Source organism: Stigmatopora argus, chromosome 6 (genome assembly GCF_051989625.1).
Source record: "Stigmatopora argus isolate UIUO_Sarg chromosome 6, RoL_Sarg_1.0, whole genome shotgun sequence".
In the NCBI taxonomy this organism is placed as follows: Eukaryota; Metazoa; Chordata; class Actinopteri; order Syngnathiformes; family Syngnathidae; genus Stigmatopora; species Stigmatopora argus.
Genome location: NC_135392.1, coordinates 15,826,338 through 15,843,294, shown reverse-complemented (window position 1 = coordinate 15,843,294; position 16,957 = coordinate 15,826,338). Strand labels below are relative to the sequence as shown.

Below are 16,957 nucleotides of genomic sequence, written 5' to 3'. Positions count from 1 at the left end.
TTTTATTTTGCACTATATCATCGTCATGCGGGGTTCTTTCTTCCGTTTCTTGCTGTGTGGAATTCTCTCCGGGTATGGTTCCTTCGCTAACATTTTCCTCAATGTCCTCATCATACTGGGTTCCTTCTATGTTTTCGTGGCGCTTCGTATTAGCACTTTCATGTAAGGTTATGTCTATCTTACCTGTTCCTTCTTTCCTACTTTCATTAAGGGTTCGACAATTCTCGTACAAGATTCCATCTTCATTTGGTGAAATGTTATCATCTTCTCGATGATTTTGCTTGATATCTTCATCATTCTTAGCTCCTTCTTCATCCCTTTGTAACCGGTCTTCATTTTGCATTGGTCTTCTACTATACTTTTGTTCTACAACAACATCAAGACTGGTTTCGTTGCTTTTATTTTGTGCTAGATCACACGATTGTTCTTTAATGCTGTTTGGATTTTGTACTACGGGGAAATTTTCACTCTTCTCACTGTGCCGAGAGTCCTGCCAGGTCTGACAATTGGTATTTCTGGTCTTTGTTTTTTGTTGTGGTATTGGATTGTCATTCCGCGACAGCGTTACAAACCAGCACTCTCTCTCTTTTTTCAATGGCACTTTGCGAACATCTTCACTCTGACTTCTCTCGTCTGAAAGTGATCGTGCGACGTCTTTAACGACACCCTCAAGTGCTTTTATGATGCTTTTTTGCGTCTCTTCTGGGATGCTTTCTTCTGGTATGTTCACCTCCTTCCTGAGAAGAGAGATTCCGGTGTAATCACATCGAACGTCATCCTCTTTCCGTGTTCCGGGACAATCCAGAAGAACCTCTGGACGATGGAGGCTCTCGGGGTGAGCGAGCGTAGGTTGCGGGACACAGCACCCCTCGCTCTCCTGGTAAAAACTGGACCAGTCCTCTTCTGCAATGTGAAGGCTGTGATCCAAGTCATCCATTCCGACGCCTCACATGCTTTCCTGGGAGCAAAAATGGCAACGCAAAGGTCAACATTCAAGTGTTTATGTTGTCTTTTGTCCTCTTTGTCTCCTTGATAGCTTGGAACAGTCTGACCAACAACAGGTTTGTGCTAAATATAAAACACGTGTATAGTATTTATTCATTGGGATACTCTATAGGTCACATTATTAGGTACATGCTGCTTAAAGTAGCAAAATTAAGTATACGGTGTAAAAAAATCAGCTTGGAAACATGATGCTAACTTTTGTATACACTAATACAAAATAGAACGGCCCCATTTACTACAGTATATAGTACAGAGATCGGGAACCTTTTTGACACAGAGAGCCATAAACAATTCCTATTTTTAAATTGTATTCCTTGAGAGCCATAATCAGAATTTAAGAGTCAAAATGTGAAAATGAGATGTGATTTTTTTGGGGGGTCATTTTACCAATTTAACTACCTCAGTCTCAGTCTGCAGAAGGTCCCCACCTTGTGAACTTCCTGTGTGTGGCTCCAGTTTTTTACCTAGGTCTACAATGTCTTGTGTGTCTTATGTCTGTCTTGCTACTGCAACGAAGAAATTTCCCGAATACGGGATGAAATAAAGTTCTAACCTAACCTAAATCAATTCTTTTCACAACACTGTTACGCAGTTTCTAATCAATGAAAATATGCATGCAGAAAAGTCTAATGAAAAAAAAAGATGATTGAAGTTAGAGGCATAGTGCCGACATGATGCTCCTATTGGTGCATTCGGATCTCGGCTCTGTCACCAGAAGTTTAAATACATATTTTACCCCATAGGTTCCCTACCCCTAGTATAGTATAAAGTTGCACATTTACAAGTAACTGTGACTGGCTGGCCACCAATCCATGGCGTCTGTAGTTCACTGGGATAGGCTCCATCACCCCCCGCAACACTTGTGTGGATAAGCGGTACAGAAAATAAGTGAATGAATTAGAAGAAAACAGCTATATTTTCACCAATAAGCATACCTAGATATCATTGTTCTGTCAAAACATTTGAAACTGTTTGTTGCTTTTTTTCATTAGATCATAATGCATAACTAAAGTTTACATTATTATAAAAAAAGGAAAATAGAGCCCATAAATCGAGTCGAGCCCCCTTCGCAGAGTGCTACGCACTTGACATCCATGATTTTAGAAGTGAGATCAAATGTGTATGCAATATCAGGTTACAAAATAAAGTCACATGAATAAAGTCTGATGCATAATAGTTCATTTTTCAGAAATATACTTTTTTTAAAAAATCGTCTGCCGGTTAATTTTATTCCAAGTTCTTTAGTATTGACTACATCCTCTCTTAGTTATTCCTAATTTGTCTGATTGCGCCAAATCACCGCTGAGCACGATATTAGGCTTCATACCTGCAAAAAGACAAGAACAAAAATTTCCACTCTGAAGTCTCCTACAGGAAAATATCCCGCCGTTGGCCGCCGTCACATATGTCAGTCTGGCCCAATGCATCGCTCTTTATAAATAGACATTCAGTCACATGGAGCTGCTGCTGCTGGTGAATATGTCTTGCCCTACAGGGGAGGTGTGACATTTCAGTACCCTCAATCATATGACAGTGAACAGCAATATCCTTTACTATTTACATGAACCACACTGAAGACAAAAAAAATGCCATGTTGTCACTTAATTTGTCAATAGCAAAGAACAACAAATCATAGAAACACACACACAAACAAACACACACACAAACACACAAACACACAAACACACACACTGGCACACGCACACCGACATATATACACTGTGTTTTCTATTTTTGATCATCACACAATAAAATACAACAATCTGTCTGCGTGTCTGTCTGGCGTTATTCAGAAACTATAATTGGAATTACGTAGATTAGATTAGATAATTTAATTCATCCCGTATTCGGGAAATTTCACTGTCACAGTAGCGAGGGTGAGAATACAGACACAGGAAAAGACATTTTAGACATAAATAAATAGGTAATAAATATGTACGAAAAAAATAAATAAATAAATAAACTCAGTTGGTTAAACTCAACTTAGTTAGTGGAAGGTAGAGTTTATATTTTCTAAGCAATTTCAAACCAAAATGCCACATCAGTTATAATAAATGAAATACTATGAGGTTTCAAAGTATGATTTAGAAAAGAAAATCCACATTTTTAGGTATTGATCGTTACTTTTCTCCCGTGTATAAAATCTTCAAACTAAGTACAGTATTGTATATTTTAGACCAAAAAAAATCACCTGTAAACATTTTTTTTGTTAATTTTTATCCCAAAAACATTGGATTCTTTTGTACGCCAACTCCAACATTCTCTGAGAATATACAATATACTGTAAATGGATCATGATACAAATCTTGGCTTTGAAGGCAATAAAGTCTAAAAAATCAGTCAAATTATCTAAAGAAGATTAGTTTTTTTACCATCAAATTTTACCTTTGTAAGATTGTCTTTTCTTTTTTTCTGGACACTAGATTTCTGTAACTGTCAATGGCAGTGAATGAGTTAAGCAATAGTACATTGCAACAGCAGCAGTATGAAACTTGTCTGCCTCCAGTTTTTTGTTGTTGGTATTTTTATTTAAATATAAGCATTTTGTTATGAACACCCCAACATTTTTCTTCAAAAGATAAGACAGATATTACACAAGCTATTTTCTCCCATGTAAATACAATCTTTTTTCATAATCTTACCCAAGACTATCCTAGATATTTTCTCTGTAATTTGATACAAAAATATTTCCCATTACAGAAAAAAAATCTAATTTCTTCTGTCATGTCATCTTGTATAAATTCTTGTTATTTTTCCTCAGTGGAAAAGCAATGATGGCAATAATCCACTAAATGTGACTAATAACAATTTTGAACCTGGAGTTATTGGTCATAAGGTGAAAAAACAAAATAACTTGTACAGTGGTACCTCGACATACGATCTTAATCCGTTCCGGGACTGAGATCGTATGTCGAGCTTTTCGTAACTCGAACGGACGTTTCCCATTGAAATGAATTAAAAACAAATTAATTCGTTCCAACCCTCTGAAAAAAAACCCCAAAACAGGATATTGGACTGGAAAAATGTTTTATTTCTTCTAATTCGCCATCTATTAACAAAGTAACACATAACTAGTGGTTTAATAGTAATAAAATGTGTTTAATAGAAGTAAAATTAGATGCATTTTGCGGAGGGTAGAGACAGCGACATACACGGAGGCGGAGGGAGGGGGGTGTTCGGGGGGACTTTATCCACGGCACTCGTAAACGAACAAACAAATTTAAATTAACTTGGATTAATATATACAGACACACTCAAACATACGTTTAATGTAACTTTACACAAAACAAAATTCTATTTTTTTTTTCCTTTGTTCTGGGCGGGTTAGCTGTTTGCCATGCCTCCACGCTCACGTTCGCTATCGATGGGTTGTTTACTGTTGTATTCCCTTCAAAATATTCCGAAAATGATGCACACAAATATCCTCACAATAGGATAACGCACGACCACTTGCCAACGAGAAGTAGTCTTGAATGAGCGATCTCGGGAGCTAGCAGGCTAAGGAAGGAATAACAGCATACCCACATATTGATTGTGGGTTATGAAGTTTTATTCTGAGAAAGGGTGCCATTGCCTATGGGTGTTGTGTGCACGAGTATACTTCATTACCCAGAAAGCCCTCTTTTTCCCCGCGCATGCGCGTTGTGCGTTTCCTGGTCAAAACTCGTCTGAATAAATCGTTTAGTGCTCGTAGATATCTGTTATACACAAAAGAGTTGCGGCAAAAAAAGACGCTACAATGATAAACAGCCTCTCATGTCATGGCCACCTGGCTTGGTCGCATCTCGAAATTTTGATCGTATCGCGGCTGAATTATTCGATCGAAATTTTCATCGTACCTCGAGCATGTCGTGGGTAGAGCTGATCGTAGGTCGAGGTACCACTGTACTTAATCTTCAGTTTAAAAGAAGGACAATGGGAGCAGAACAAGGCTTAGTTGAAGGTGCTTTATTAATGAAACATACATTCCTTCACCGCAACTGCCTTCATCACATAACAAGTACAGTTACAAAACAATAGACCATTGATATAAAAAGAATGTGTGCATGTATTGTGGTGACAAATTCAAAACACACGAGGCAACATGGGAATAGTCATGATTACTACTCTTTCAGAAACAGATTTACCTCTGCTGGCACAGTGTGTTTGTTAAAATCTCCAGTGCAGTAAAAAATATAAACTATGTGGCAAATAAAACTTGATAGCAGCCTCAGTTTTGGAAATGGTGCATACAGTAAAAGGCCACCGGAGTACATGTGTGAACTATGAAGTTTACATTTAAAGCTCTTCGTGGCACAGTCGTCATCACATTCATTTCGCTTTGAAAACTTTAGGCAAACAAGTAGTATTTACTTTAAAACGTAGATTTACAGCTGTTCTGCAAAATGTCCTCAAAAGTTAGCAACATCTCAAGAATCTCAGTTTAAATACAAATAAAAATCTGACCTCAGATCTGCTAATAAAGTGCGCTAACATTGGCATGCTGCATTTGGTGTGATCTTCATTTAAATTAAGAATATTTTGCTTTTAGGGTCACAGGGAGTTATTTTAATGAACTTCAAATAGAAGCATTTAAATGCATGTACAGCTATGGCCAAAGTTATTTGTCCTTTGGTCTAAAAGCAGGTGTGTTGTTTTTAATTAATTGTGTATTTTCTGAAATAACACAAGAAAAAGGCAAAACAGATATGGCTTTGGCATTTTAAAGATTCTACCAGTCATCTTTACACCTGTTTAATAGATATACAGTCGTACCTCTACGTACACAATCAATTGCTTCCAGAACTTTTTTCGTAACTTGAAAATTTCGTAAGTAGAGGTGTACTTTATATGCAAATTATCTAATTCGTTCCATGGTCCTCACACAATTACCAACTAAACCCTTTAAAATTGGTCAAAGTGTCCCAATTTTGTATGAAAGATGTGAGGGAACACAAAAATGAGAGAAAATTACAAGGAAATGATTTGTTAATGTCTTAAAATAAATAAAGCATATGAAAATGTGGCCTGCACCGCTGAAATAGTTCCCTCTGCGGCCGTTATTATGGGAGACGTAATACCTGATTGTCTGCCAGATGGCGGCAAGATCCCGTTTACCAGGGCCAAAAGCCGTCCACTTTGTACTACATTTTAGACTTTTACCTGTGCCCCTATGTGTATGTTTCTGTGAAAATATGTCCTGCATTGCATTTGTACGATTTTTAATTGCTTGATAAAGGATATTGCACTCATTAATACACGTGCACTGCAGAGCAGCTCAAAAGTGACGATTTGCCGAAGAAAGCCTGACAAACTTCTCACAGGACGATGCAGCACATTCGTCCCTCAACGAGCACACACTGCTGGGAAACATCATGAATGTGGCCAAAACGACCAGAAAGGGGCATCTTGTCGACGCCATAACAAAATTCCACCCAAGGGGACAAGGTTTCCTGCCTATGTAGAGACAGGCTGACGCACCCCCCTCATTTTTCGGTGCTGGGTGTTACGCGAGAACCAATCTGAGTTTTTTCAAAATAAAAGAATTCCACCTGGTGCCAAGGAGTTTTTTCGTCCATTTGAAAATGGATGAAGGCAAAACTGATTTTTTTTAAAAGCTGGAGGGCTTGCGCGAACCAATCTCGAGAGCTCATTTTTGTCTGTTGTCTTTTTTGTCATGTTTGTCTTTATCTAACAAAAAATGCAAGTAACAATCCAAGTTAAAAATATTAACAGGAAAACATTTTAACTCTTGCACACTTAGGTTGTCATCACATTGAACTGTTGGTGGCGAAGCTTATTTTCGCCAAATGTTGTACACTTAGAATAAAATTGTCAAAAAATCAACACACTAACAGCATTTAGTCGAGGTGGACAGGTATGTAAGAGAGAATCTTGAAACATGGATAGTGGTTGTTGTGAGACAGCCAATTGAATTGAATTGAATGCTTTTATTGTCATTATATAAGATCGAATGAGAGCGATGAAATGAGACCCCAGTAGAGGGTAGCGATGTTCTAAAGTGCGAATCAATGCATCCGCGACAATATTTTCAAAATAAAATAATGGATAAGGAAATGCATTTACTTTTTGGGGAATTTCGTAACTTGGATCTTTTTCGTATAAAAAATTCGTACCTAGAGGCATTCGTAAGTAGAGGTATGACTGTAGTATTTAGAAAAAGCATCTTAATGTACTATTTAATGTAATATTTAGAAGACTGCATATGCAGAACAGTTATTGAAAAATGGTATTAACCATTTACAAAATAAAGGCATTTGTTTAAATGTAAAATAAAATATTTCGGTCTATCGTCTTAGTCTTTCTTAGCCAGTTTCTTGTGTTATTCCCAGCTAAAAGATACACTAAGGCCAAATTTTACCATGGTTAAAATAAAGGCGCTTCTGTACATACACACCAAACTGCATTTTGTGGATTGTACAAGGGAAATAACATTCACTTTGGCTGAGTGGATACAAATAAATAGTAAACTCATTCACTCAAATAGTCGTAGATATCAAAATAGAGAAATACAAATGATAGTGTATACACACCCTCACACAGCAAAGGACCAACCCCGATATTGGCGGGTTGTAGTGATGATGAGGATGGTGCTTTGTCACTAACAGCCAACTAGGTCACCGCCTCGCTGCACATTATCCTCAAACTGATGAATACACGCAAATCCAAACTGTCATCATCACACTTGGCGGTGCGACCGATATAATGATGATTGTAATTGACGTTGGTTCTGTAGCTATGCAAATCTTACATTTTAAGCCACTACAGTAGTGTTCAAAACGATAAATATTGGTGGTACCAAAAAGGGAGGTTACATAAATACAATATGAGCCCACCCATGTTTCAGTGCAGCAGCAATTGGATTATTGCAATTACTTCCGATGAGCTCCATGTCGAATAAAAAGGCAGAGCACAAGCGGACAAAAGGTACCATAATTGAGTTAGAATATAAGCTGACCAATACTGCTACATTTTGCAGCTTTGGTGGACACTATTTTGTCAAAAGATGACATTAAATAAAAGGGGCTGTGATTCCAATTTAGCTTTGAAATAAGTCAAAACGTCATTCAAAAAAACCTTTCACATTTCCATGGCTCTTTCCTCCTATACATTGTAGCCCCTCGTGGTGGATGCAGTTGGGATCGTGGCTCTATTTGATGTCGCGGCGGGCCGCTCTCGTCTGACGTATCTTTGTTTTCTCGCTTTAAAATTATCAAACAAACAAACAAACATTTACAACAAGCCAGGACAAGCCTTATTTGCCGTAATTCAACATATAATATAGCCTGTTTGGCAATTTCATTACGTTAAAGGGTAAAGCATACCTGTAGAGGACGGAATCATAACAGCCTAGAAAAAGAAAGCATTGTTGCTATATGGACACATTCAAACAATTTATGCGGGACTCAAAAATCCCCAAATATGTAGTTGTGGAAAAACAAAGCAACTTACTGTCTCACTTGGTTGGAATATGAAGGCTGTAAGAAGATAAAACATATGCTCAATTGATTGATGTGTTATGATTTTATGTTACATTACACTGGGAAACACTGTTGAGTTGGGTCCGACAGCTGTTTGAAAGTAATTTTAAATGCAGAATCCAACACTAATATGTCAGGTTTTTGAAAAATTGGATCCCCATTTTCTTAAAAAAAAAAAAAAGAAAGAAAGAAAGGAAAATACTGTACTTAACATACTATGTTATTTTTATGAATAAGAAGATAGAACATTGATATACAATGAAATATGAAAGAAACAGGAATGACTGCGATATTTATTTAAGACAGATATGGCTGCTATTCAGTAATCTATTGATTATCGTGTATTCACTACTCTACATTTTTTTCCCGCTATTAATTATTTAAAATATATATATATTTAAAAATATATATCGGTGGAGCGAGTGGTTAGCGCGTCGGCCTCACAGCTCTGGGGTCCTGGGTTCAAGTCTAGGTCAGTCCACCTGTTTGGAGTTTGCATGTTCTCCCCGGGCCTGCATGGGTTTCATCCGGGTACTCCGATTTCCTCCCACATTCCAAAAACATGCATGGTAGGCTGATTGGACACTCTAAAATTGCCCCTAGGTATGGGTGTGAGTGTGCATGGTTGTCTGTCTCCTTGTGCCCTGCGATTGGCTGGCCACCAATTCAGGGTGCCCCCCTGCCTCTGGCCCAAAGACAGCTGGGATTGGCTCCAGCACCCCCCGCGACCATAATGAGGATAAAAAGGTTCAGAAAATGAGATGAGATTTTTTTTAAGTTCCTGAAAATTTGAAAATCTATGATGAAACTCGTAAGCGGAAGCCACTCTTGCTACTAGGACTCAGCACTGAAGAAAAAAATAAAATACATTATAACATTTTAATACATGTTATAATAGGGGTGACCCTACTTTGCGATTTTTCGATTATCGCGGCCATGTCTGGTCTACATTAACCGCGATATTCGAGGGATTACTCTAATTCGAATTGGTGGCAAGTACAAACAACATTGTTAAGTAAAATAACTGACTCCAGTTTTGGAATCAGCATGCCAATTTCAGTTGGAATGAGTGTAAATATCGGATCCAAAAATACAATGTTGAAAAGATTAGAAAATGGGAATGAATGCAAAAAAATGTTAAATAAATCTCTAAAAGGTGTTTTTATGTTCACATTGCAGGGCGTGATGAGATCTTTGGATTCATTGGTAATTCCGATATTTTTGTGTAGCCGTTCATATTGCACAAACATGCGGGGGAACTCGTCAGTGGGGTCATACAAATGCGCACCATGATGCGTTAAGTGTTGCAATGTTTAGGGAATGAAATATCTTTGTTTTTAGTGATATAGCTTCAAGTGCGGGATCAAAAAGAATATATGTTTTGTGCCCTTGTCCACGATTGCTTGTTCGCATCTGTTTTTTTTTGTTTTTTTAATGGTTGTGACGTATTTGACTTAAATACGTATAGATCAGATATGTCAGGATATACTTTCATAGTGCAGAGGCATAAATATAAGAGGCCCAGATTAGATTTGAAAATATCGTGTCGGACTGACTGGTCATGCTGCATGAAAATATCACAATTGTTGTGTATGAGTAACGAAATAGGAATTGACGTGCAGTGTAAATGTAGCCTTAGACCAAGGGTGTCAGACTCGGGTTGGTTCGCGGGCCGCATTAACGTCAACTTGGTTTCACGTGGGCCGGACCATTTCAGATAAAATATTTAGATTTTTTTAATGAATGGATTAAAAGCCCTGAATGTTTTTTATAGATCTAAAACAATGTTTATCTTAGCTTTTTTTAAATATATTTTTAGATTTATTTTTAGATTTTACAAAATGATTTTTGAACTAAAAAAAAAATTAAAAAAAATTAAAAAATGACAATTATTGATTTAAAAGGGGGAAAATCAGGACATTTAATATACATCTATACTCTTCATTTTAATTTGATCCTAAAACAGAAAGTCGGCACTCATGATTTACTTTCCCGGGGCACACAAAATGACGCGGCGGGCCAGATTTGGCCCCCGGGCCGCCACTTTGACACAGGTGCCTTAGACTGTATTGTTGTTAATCGTAAAACAAATGTACAATTTATGCAACGTGAATAATATTAAAAAACTTTATCGGTTTAATTACTTAATGTAATGCATTAGTTCACTTTCCTGTCATCGAAATTTGAAGACTGTATATGTTGATGATGATAGTAATAAAGATAGCAAGCAATGCGTTGACATCACAACTGCTTTATTGCTGATTATTATTTAGTTATTGTTATTTAGTTATATTTATTTAGAAAATGTGGAGTGTGACTACATTTGTGAGACCGGGCTTACCTTTATTGCGACGGTAGAAGATATTGGGGAGTCGATGGGAGCGTTTGAGGTAGAAGAAGGAGGCGACAGAGAGGATCAAGAACAGGCTGATCAACAGTGTTCCGAGAAGAAGAGAGGCAGCCACACCCGCGCCTCCTGCTCAAGACATGACACAAAGCAGCACGATAAATGGGCTGCAGCAAATTTTCATGATCTTTGCCTAATGAAAAAGAACTTTTTTGGTCTTCTTTTATCAGCACTATCCACTAAACTTAAGATCTTAATTCGTATCCTGATTTCTGACTGACAGTTTTATTTGTTTCATTTGTTATATCCGTATCATGTACTTTGACCAGTTTATTGACAATAAAGACTGGTGTGATCATCAACCTGTGAAGGTTAAAAGGTGCATACAGTTTATGGGAAAGAAAAAAATTAAGATTAACAGGTCAGGTTCCTCAAAAATCAGTGATTGGTGATCAGATGGAAAATTATTATCATGCACCCCTAACTAAATCATGTTTATTTTTATTATTGTTATTTTTAAGATCTTGCAAAAAAATGTTTGATTGCACTTAACTGGATTGTTGAAAGCAATTTGGGATCTACTTCAAATGCATTGAAAATTATGCTGATCAGCCATTTGTTTCTCCATTTAAAAGGAACAGTTAAAAAAAGCATGTGCATTATTGAGAAAGAGCCTTTACATTATATTATAAAGCAGCACATTTAAACAGAGAGGAATACTATCACTGTAAATGAATATAGCTTACCAATATTAGGCATTACAGTTGTAACTGTCGTGTAGTTTCTCCGGTCCATTGTGTAGTCTAATGAAAAGACATAATATAATAGTTGAAAAAACCCACAAAAGGCCAACATTGATGAATTCATTAACACACCTAATCAATGATTGAACTTTTTTGAATTTTTTTTATTTAAAAAGGGACACTTACAACTTTTTTCCCCCTAAAAAAATAAAAATGACAGTGAACCTAATAATGAAGTGCGCTTTATGTATGAGTTGTTTGTTTGAATTTTTTTCTGCAGAAGAACTGTATTATACTGCTGCAGTAAAATGCTCAAAACACTCATGAATCAAACTCATAAATAAAACAAACATTGAAAATAAGAGGGCGGCCCAACTGGTGAGCATGTCAGCCTCACAGTTCTGGGGTCGAGGGTTTAATCCCAAGTGGGTCCTCACTGTGAGGAGTTTCCATGTTCTCCCTTGGCTTGCGTGGACTATCTCCGGGTACTCTGGTTTCCTCCCACATTCCAAAAACATGCATGGTAGGCTGGTTGAACACTGGCTGGTCGAACACTTTAAATTGCCCCGAGGTTTATCGTATTAAGATTTATATTTACTTGGGATGTCTGTGAAAATTATATACAAATTGAAACATTCTTGTGATACCTACCTACATTTAAAAAGAGAAATTAACAATCATACACTAAAGATGCCAACAAATTTGTAACTAGATTATACACCAGCAGTAGTTTTAAGTTTTTAGGTATTAATTTTACATGCGGTGGCCAAGTGGTTAGCATGTCGGCCTCATATTTCAGAGATCAATCCCAGGTTTGGATTTTCCTGTGTTCAGTTTGCATCCCCGGGCTTGCATGGGTTTTCTCCGGGTACTCTGGTTTCCTACCACATCCCAAAAACATGCATGGTAGGCTGGTTGAACGCTAAATTGTCCCTTAACAATTCAGGGTGCCCATAGTTAAATATTTATCGGATTAATCATTAAAATGTCTAATTCTAATAATATTTGATAGTGACAGTTCTAATAAAAAAATACTAATTTGAATATGACAATCAATCCGAATTCCTTACTGTAGGTGCAGGCTGTAATGTTCTCCAAGTCTACAGTGAAAGGCTCACACAATATGCAAACAATGTTGCTGCTCTCGAGAACACGAAAGAAGCATCCTGAAAAGACAGAAAATCATAAACCATGAAATATCCATTAATACAACAACGTGGATTAATTTCAGATACAAAGAGAATCACAAACTGTAGTTGTCATTACCATAGCAACATGAAATGACCTACTTATTGGAACTTGGTAAACCAGCTAAGAGACATTTTATGTTGTCGTTATTCAAGCAACAATAAAACGAGCACACAATTCCGTGTTTAACGTCTGCAATCACGGGTTAGGCATTTTTATTGCTTCTTATTTCATCTCTGCCGGTTTTACTTTGGATTGTTTGTAACCACAATGGCTTTCAAGTAAATAAAAAAAAATACATTTGAGGTAGTTTGATGTTATTATACACTTTAGCAGAGAACCGGATGCTTCAGGAAATGAATTGTCAACCTGTTCTGGGACTATTAGCTGAGATATGTCCATTAAATGTTTGCAAATATCAGGCTTGCCAGAAAGCAATAGCACATTAAGCACATTTTAAGACATCTGTTAGAACAGTGTTTCCCAACCAGTGTGCCGTGGGAAATTACAAGAAGTCATACATTGTAATAATAATAACTATTTTGAGGTTAAAATTGTAATACTGGAGATTAAAGTCATTTTGTTGCTAATTTTTATGTAAAGTAAACCGGAAGCTCTCTGGTTTTCCAGGCTTCAACTTTTAACGACGTCAAGTCTGTGTGAGCATAAAAGGGCTCTTCTTGTAATGTTAGATGGTTGAAGTAATATTGGGAGGAAAAAAAAGTTGTAATATTACGAGATTTAAGTAATTTTCCTGTTTTTACGGTACGTGAATCGGAAGTTGTTTGGTTTTAGGGACATCAACTTTTGGCGACGTAAAGTCTCTGTGAGCACATTACTTTTTGTGAAATATTGGGAGAAAAATACAAAAATTAAAATAAGGTTAAAAAACGTTGCATTAATTATTTTAACATCAGTTGAACTGAAAGCTGTCAACATTGATGACGTTAGATCGGTGTGAAAAAAATAGATTTTGGAATAATTCGGGGGGGGGATTATTTAATTCCTGTTAATAAAATTCTGATGAGAACGACTTTATAATTTTAATATAGGAGACATAGTTTTAAATTAGATTTTCAGCTAGTGGTGTGCCTCAGCTCAAAAAAGGTTGGGAAACAAACACTGTTAGAATCCTAAAAAAAACATGGCACCTGGTTCGCAGCGAGTGTCATTTGAACACGAGCTATTGGTCCTCTGTTTCTCACTGCAGCACTCCAGTGAGTTATGATGTAGAGCCTGTGGATAGAGATGACATGGTTGCTTTTGGGAAACCTGACGAAAGATGAACAAAGTACGCTGGACGAGTTCATTCATTTTCTACCTTGGTCACTGGTGTTTCTGGTCTGATGAGAATTACTGTAGTTGCCAACACCAAGAGGAATGACAGAGCCATATTTGAGCTTGAAAAACAAAAAAAAACAGGTGGGATTCAATAATAATAATAATAATGAAAATTGTCTTCAAAGACAATGATTTTTGCCTTGTGGGGGTTAGTTTTCTTACATTTTAAATCGCTGTGCACTGCAAAAAATGTGTGTGACATTCTAACAGTTACTGTTTTATGTTGTGATTTTTTTTCTATACATATATGTATACATATATATACAAATACATACAGTGGTACCTCGACATACGATCTTAATCCGTTCCGGGACTGAGATCGTATGTCGAGCTTTTCGTATGTCGAGCTTTTCGTATGTCGAGCTTTTCGTATGTCGAGCTTTTCGTATGTCGATCTTTTCGTATGTCGAGCTTTTCGTATGTCGAGCTTTTGGTAACTCGAGCGAACGTTTCCCATTGAAATGAACTAAAAACAAATTAATTCGTTCCAACCCTCTGAAAAAACACCAAAACAGGATATTGGATTGGAAAAAAGTTTTATTTCTTCTAATTCGCCATCTATTAACAAAGTAACACATACCTGGTGGTTTAATAGTAATAAAATGTGTTTAATAGAAGTAAAATTAGACGCATTTCGCGGAGGGTAGAGAAGCGACATACACGGAGTCGGGGAGGGGGGTATGGGGGGGACTTTATCCACGGCAACAATGCACTAGTAACCGAACAAACAAATTTAAATTAACTTGGATTAATATATACAGTCACACTCAAACATATGTTTAATGTAACTTTACACAAAACTGAATTCTAATTTTGTTTTAATCTTTTTTACCTTTATTCTACGGGTGGACTCCACCCGGACGTTCAGCCGGAGTCTTCAAAACGAACGCATCAAGAGTTGTTTGTTTTTGCCTTCCCTTCAAAATATTTCGAAAATGATGCGCACAAATATCATCACAATACAATAACGCGCGACCACTTGCCAGCTTGTCAGGGTGCCTCTTTTCTACAAAATCCGAAAACTCTCGCCACTTTGCCAGCATGTCTTTGATATCTTTTGTAGCCAGGGGCCCCGCCTCTTCCACCTCCTCCTCGCTACTGAGTTCCGGCAACAAATGTTCACTCTCCTGGAACTCGATTAAATCTTGTGTCATGATTTCCTCGTGGTGCTCGGCGATTAGGTCATTCACATCTGCCTCGTTAACCTCCAGCCCCAAGGATTTTCCAAGTGACATGATATCATCCATTACAACGAGTTCATCATGTGCAGCAGGGGCTGCTGTTTCAAAGTCTCTCTCAGCCCAGTGCTCGTAGATATATTTTATACACGAAAGAGACGCAAAAAAGACAGTGCCATGGCCACCTGGCTTGGTCGCATCTCGAAATTTTGATCGTATCTAGGTCGAATTATTCGATCGAAATTTTCATCGTATCTCGAGCATGCCGTAGGTAGAGCTGATCGTAGGTCGAGGTACCACTGTATATGTTCATTAAGATGAATATAAATATGTTCATTAATGTGCTCTCCCTCATTAAATATATCAAACTCAAGCAATATGAAAAATTAGCTCATTTGTAAATAATAACTTTCAGGCAATTTAAGTGAAGTTGGAAAGTTTTCATTGACTCTTTTATTACAGTGTGTATTATGGAAATTTGGAGGGGTGGTAGAAAGGAAGGGGGTTCTTCATTTATTATATTCATACCTCGTTTTTTTTAACCTGTCCATGTCAATAACACAAGGTGATAAGCAGAACAATTCACACAACAGCAACACCTGTTGCCGATCTGTTAACAGAATACAATATTTGTGTGTTCAAGGGCCCCCAAAACAGAGTAAATTCATGCCTATCTAAATTCAGAACAAATCATCGTTATTTTGGAAATATGAATATTATCATTTGTTAGTGTGATATTTTTTTAAATGTACAATTCGTCCCGAGATCGCGAACAATAACTCATTCGATATTTTTCCCACTTTAAATCTGCATTTCACCGGTCAGTGCTAATCTGAATGAGCAATTAAAGTTTAAGATTAGGGTGGAGAAAAGGTGAAAAATATTGATGTCCTTTGGATTTTATCGTAACAGCGGAGCTCAAACCACACGAGCAGCTGCGGCTTGCTAAATCTCCCGGGGTGTCACTCACCAGCGAAACTGTTGAACCTTGCCAGGATCAAAATCAAGGCTTAATTCAATCGACGTCTGATTTCATCTGTCCAAGAAGAGTGGGATTTGCGGTCAGATTTATCAGCAACACAACTCCGTAGTTCCGCCTGCCATTAAACGCATGCACCTTGCTCATTCATCTTGTCAACATCCGGGTGGGAACTTTCACAGTAAAAGCACCAAAACCATATTATTTCAGTTGAACGTTCATATATAAACACTCGTGAAAACTTTCATCATTTTCCATTTTTCCATAAGCTTTTTATCCCCTTAAATGTTTGAAAATGTACTTTGTATAGTATAATTACATAATACAAATTGACTGGACGTCTATCGCTATTAATTGAATTCATTGAATTGAATTGAATGCTTAGCCTTAGTTAGAAGTAATGCGATTTCCAGCTTCACCACGAAGTGCACAAATAACAAGAACAAATAAATAAATAATCAATACATAATAATAACAATGAATAATAAATACATAATCAATAAATAAGCAATTAATAAATAAGTAGTCACATAATAAGCAGGGAAGTAAACAAATAACAACAACAAGCACACGAACACATAAATAATTAATAATAATAATTAATCAGCAATAAATAAGTAATAAATAAATAAACAAGTAGTCAGCCAATGAATTCACACTTGAAATCCATTTAAAAAAACACCGTCCTATTTTTT

The 16,957-nt window shown here is 36.9% G+C and overlaps 1 protein-coding gene across 1 annotated transcript; it reads right to left on the bottom strand.

The window, feature by feature from the left end:
• Positions 1–4,937: 4,937 nt before the first annotated feature.
• Positions 4,938–16,409, bottom strand: c6h1orf159 (chromosome 6 C1orf159 homolog). Its single transcript, XM_077603935.1, has 8 exons — positions 16,254–16,409; positions 14,086–14,164; positions 13,916–14,000; positions 12,647–12,742; positions 11,580–11,636; positions 10,828–10,962; positions 8,458–8,483; positions 4,938–8,355 (listed from the first exon to the last, which is right to left on the bottom strand). The coding sequence occupies exons 2-8, from the start codon at positions 14,155–14,157 to the stop codon at positions 8,308–8,310; spliced, it is 519 nt and encodes a 172-aa protein (XP_077460061.1). The 5' UTR covers positions 14,158–14,164; positions 16,254–16,409; the 3' UTR covers positions 4,938–8,307.
• Positions 16,410–16,957: the final 548 nt, after the last annotated feature.

Coding starts and splice junctions, on each gene's coding strand:
- c6h1orf159 (XM_077603935.1), bottom strand. CDS start 14,157: ATGGCTCTGTCATTCCTCTTGGTGTTGGCAACTACAGTAATTCTCATC. Junction 14,001..14,085: donor CAGAAACACCAGTGACCAAG/GTAGAAAATGAA, acceptor CTCTATCCACAG/GCTCTACATCATAACTCACT. Junction 11,637..12,646: donor CATTACAGCCTGCACCTACA/GTAAGGAATTCG, acceptor TCTTTTCATTAG/ACTACACAATGGACCGGAGA.